The following is a 2,006-nucleotide window of genomic DNA, read 5'->3' as shown; positions in this document are numbered from 1 at the left end:
CGACACGGGAGCAGAGGTTTCCCTCATCTCAAGACAAGCATTTCAACGACTGGCCCCCACTGCAGAAATCTACACCAACTCTGCCCACCACATTATAGTGGCTGACGGTGGTGCTTTGAACGTCGACGGTATCGTCATGCTCAAGGTATCTACTAACCGTATTACGATCTACGACGAGTTCATCGTGGTGTCTTATGACTTATATGTCCCGGTACTACTAGGTTGTCCTACCATGGGTAAGTACGCACCACCATCCGCGTCAGCCCACACGGTATGCATGTTACTACCAACGACGAGCACGACTTCAGCCCTTACTCGGCTCCTAAAGAAGTACGGTTCAATGACAACTACTCTACAGCTAACCAGCTGGAGAAAGACCAAGAAGAGATCACGGCTATGTACGTGATCAACCACATACGTCAACTATTCCTACTTCAAGACTCTGGTACCGAGCCATCTGAAGCGGATCTACACAAGGCCCTCTTCCCTACGACGAGGACTTACCCAGACGACCTGTTTGTGGGCCAGGCCGACTGTAACCAATCGGGAAAAGATCCTACGACGAACGACTACTATGTTCACTATACTTCTGCTGCATCGACGAGAACATCCCCCAACGTGGATTTGGCTACCCCCCACCATGACGAGAACCACGACAACGACGATGTGGTAGACAACAACTTCGACGACAATCTACCTCCTTGGGATGTCCTCTTACGTCATTGGATGTGGGATGTCAAGGCACCCTTAGGTAGAGTATGTGTACGGTTACCCTGGTTGGGAGAAGAACGTCCACCTAACAACTTCAATAACGCTGCACATCGTGGTACTGCTTCTACGAGACGACTCTCTCCAGAACAACGTGATGCTTTTGAGGCAGCACTACAAGTATATACTACTCGAGGATTCTGCACAATCGTCAAGAACAACTATGTCGACGGTACTCTCAAGCCCCCAACCTTTGACGAATGTCAGACGGCATGGGATGTTATGACACGTGATACGGCCTTGGAGGGCACTGTCGTTATTAAGCCCTACCATTATACGCCATCACACATGGTCTTTAGAGACAGTCATCCTACGACGCCTTGTCGTATCGTTCTAGACTTCCGTACGTTGAACAAGTTCACTAAACGTGGCGGTAAGACCCAGAACGACCTACAAGGAGTACTACTACAGCTGAGGAGCTTTCCCTACTTCATCTCTGCCGACGTCTCCAAGGCATTCTGCCAGATGAAGGCTTCATTATACGACGTTGGCTATTCCAGTTATACGTGTATTGGGAACTATACTGTCCTATGGTCGAGTATCGCCTTTGGCAGTAATAATGCCCCCTGTATGCTAGAGGCAAGTAGCCACGACGTGGTACTGGAAATGGAACGACTTCTAACGTCTTCTCTGTCTGTACAACGTGAGGTACACAAGGCCGAAGTTACCGGTTCACCACCACGACTACTCTCTAACGTGCAGATCGAGCAGGCACTATTAATGCCCTCTGCGACTGGCGTAGAGTATCTATTACGAGGTCCTTCTATACCTACTAGAATGTTACTACTCAAATACGTTGATGACCTCTATTACGGTGGGAGAACTAGAGAGGAAGCACGACTTGGTTACGAGTTCGGCTCTCACGTCTTCACTGGACATGGCTTCGGTAATGACCCCGTTAAGTCCTTCTGCAACTGGTTGACTGCGGACGGTAACGACGGTGCCAAGAAGTCCGTCCTTGGATACCTGCTCAAGTTAGACGTCGACAAATTCCACGCGGTTTACTCCGGCTACGTGCCAGATGGTGAAGTCACTAAGTTACAGGCTTGTGCAGCCTTGGCTTCTCTCTACGACCCTCTTGGCCTCTACGTTGAGCTAGACATACAAGGACGACTACTTTGGCGAGAAGTCTGTCAGGCTCATAAAAACTGGGACGACAAGCTCAATGATGATTTGGTCCATCGGATCAAAGTATGGGCAACGTCGTGTACGGAAATAACTACGTTAATAGGCTTCGA

The 2,006-nt window shown here is 49.4% G+C and overlaps 1 protein-coding gene across 1 annotated transcript; it reads left to right on the top strand.

The window, feature by feature from the left end:
• Window positions 1-273: 273 nt before the first annotated feature.
• Window positions 274-1,959, top strand: Pmar_PMAR001843 (hypothetical protein; the record flags this gene model as incomplete). The annotated part of the gene is made up of 1 exon (XM_002783030.1): window positions 274-1,959. A coding segment is annotated over one exon (1,686 nt), but the record flags the coding sequence as incomplete, so codon positions are not given.
• Between the last annotated feature and the right edge of the window lie 47 nt (window positions 1,960-2,006).

Source organism: Perkinsus marinus (assembly GCF_000006405.1).
Source record: "Perkinsus marinus ATCC 50983 genomic scaffold scf_1104296937712, whole genome shotgun sequence".
NCBI lineage: Eukaryota > Perkinsozoa > Perkinsida > Perkinsidae > Perkinsus > Perkinsus marinus.
The sequence above is the reverse complement of the archived record's forward strand: the minus strand, read 5'-3'. Positions and strand labels throughout refer to the sequence as shown.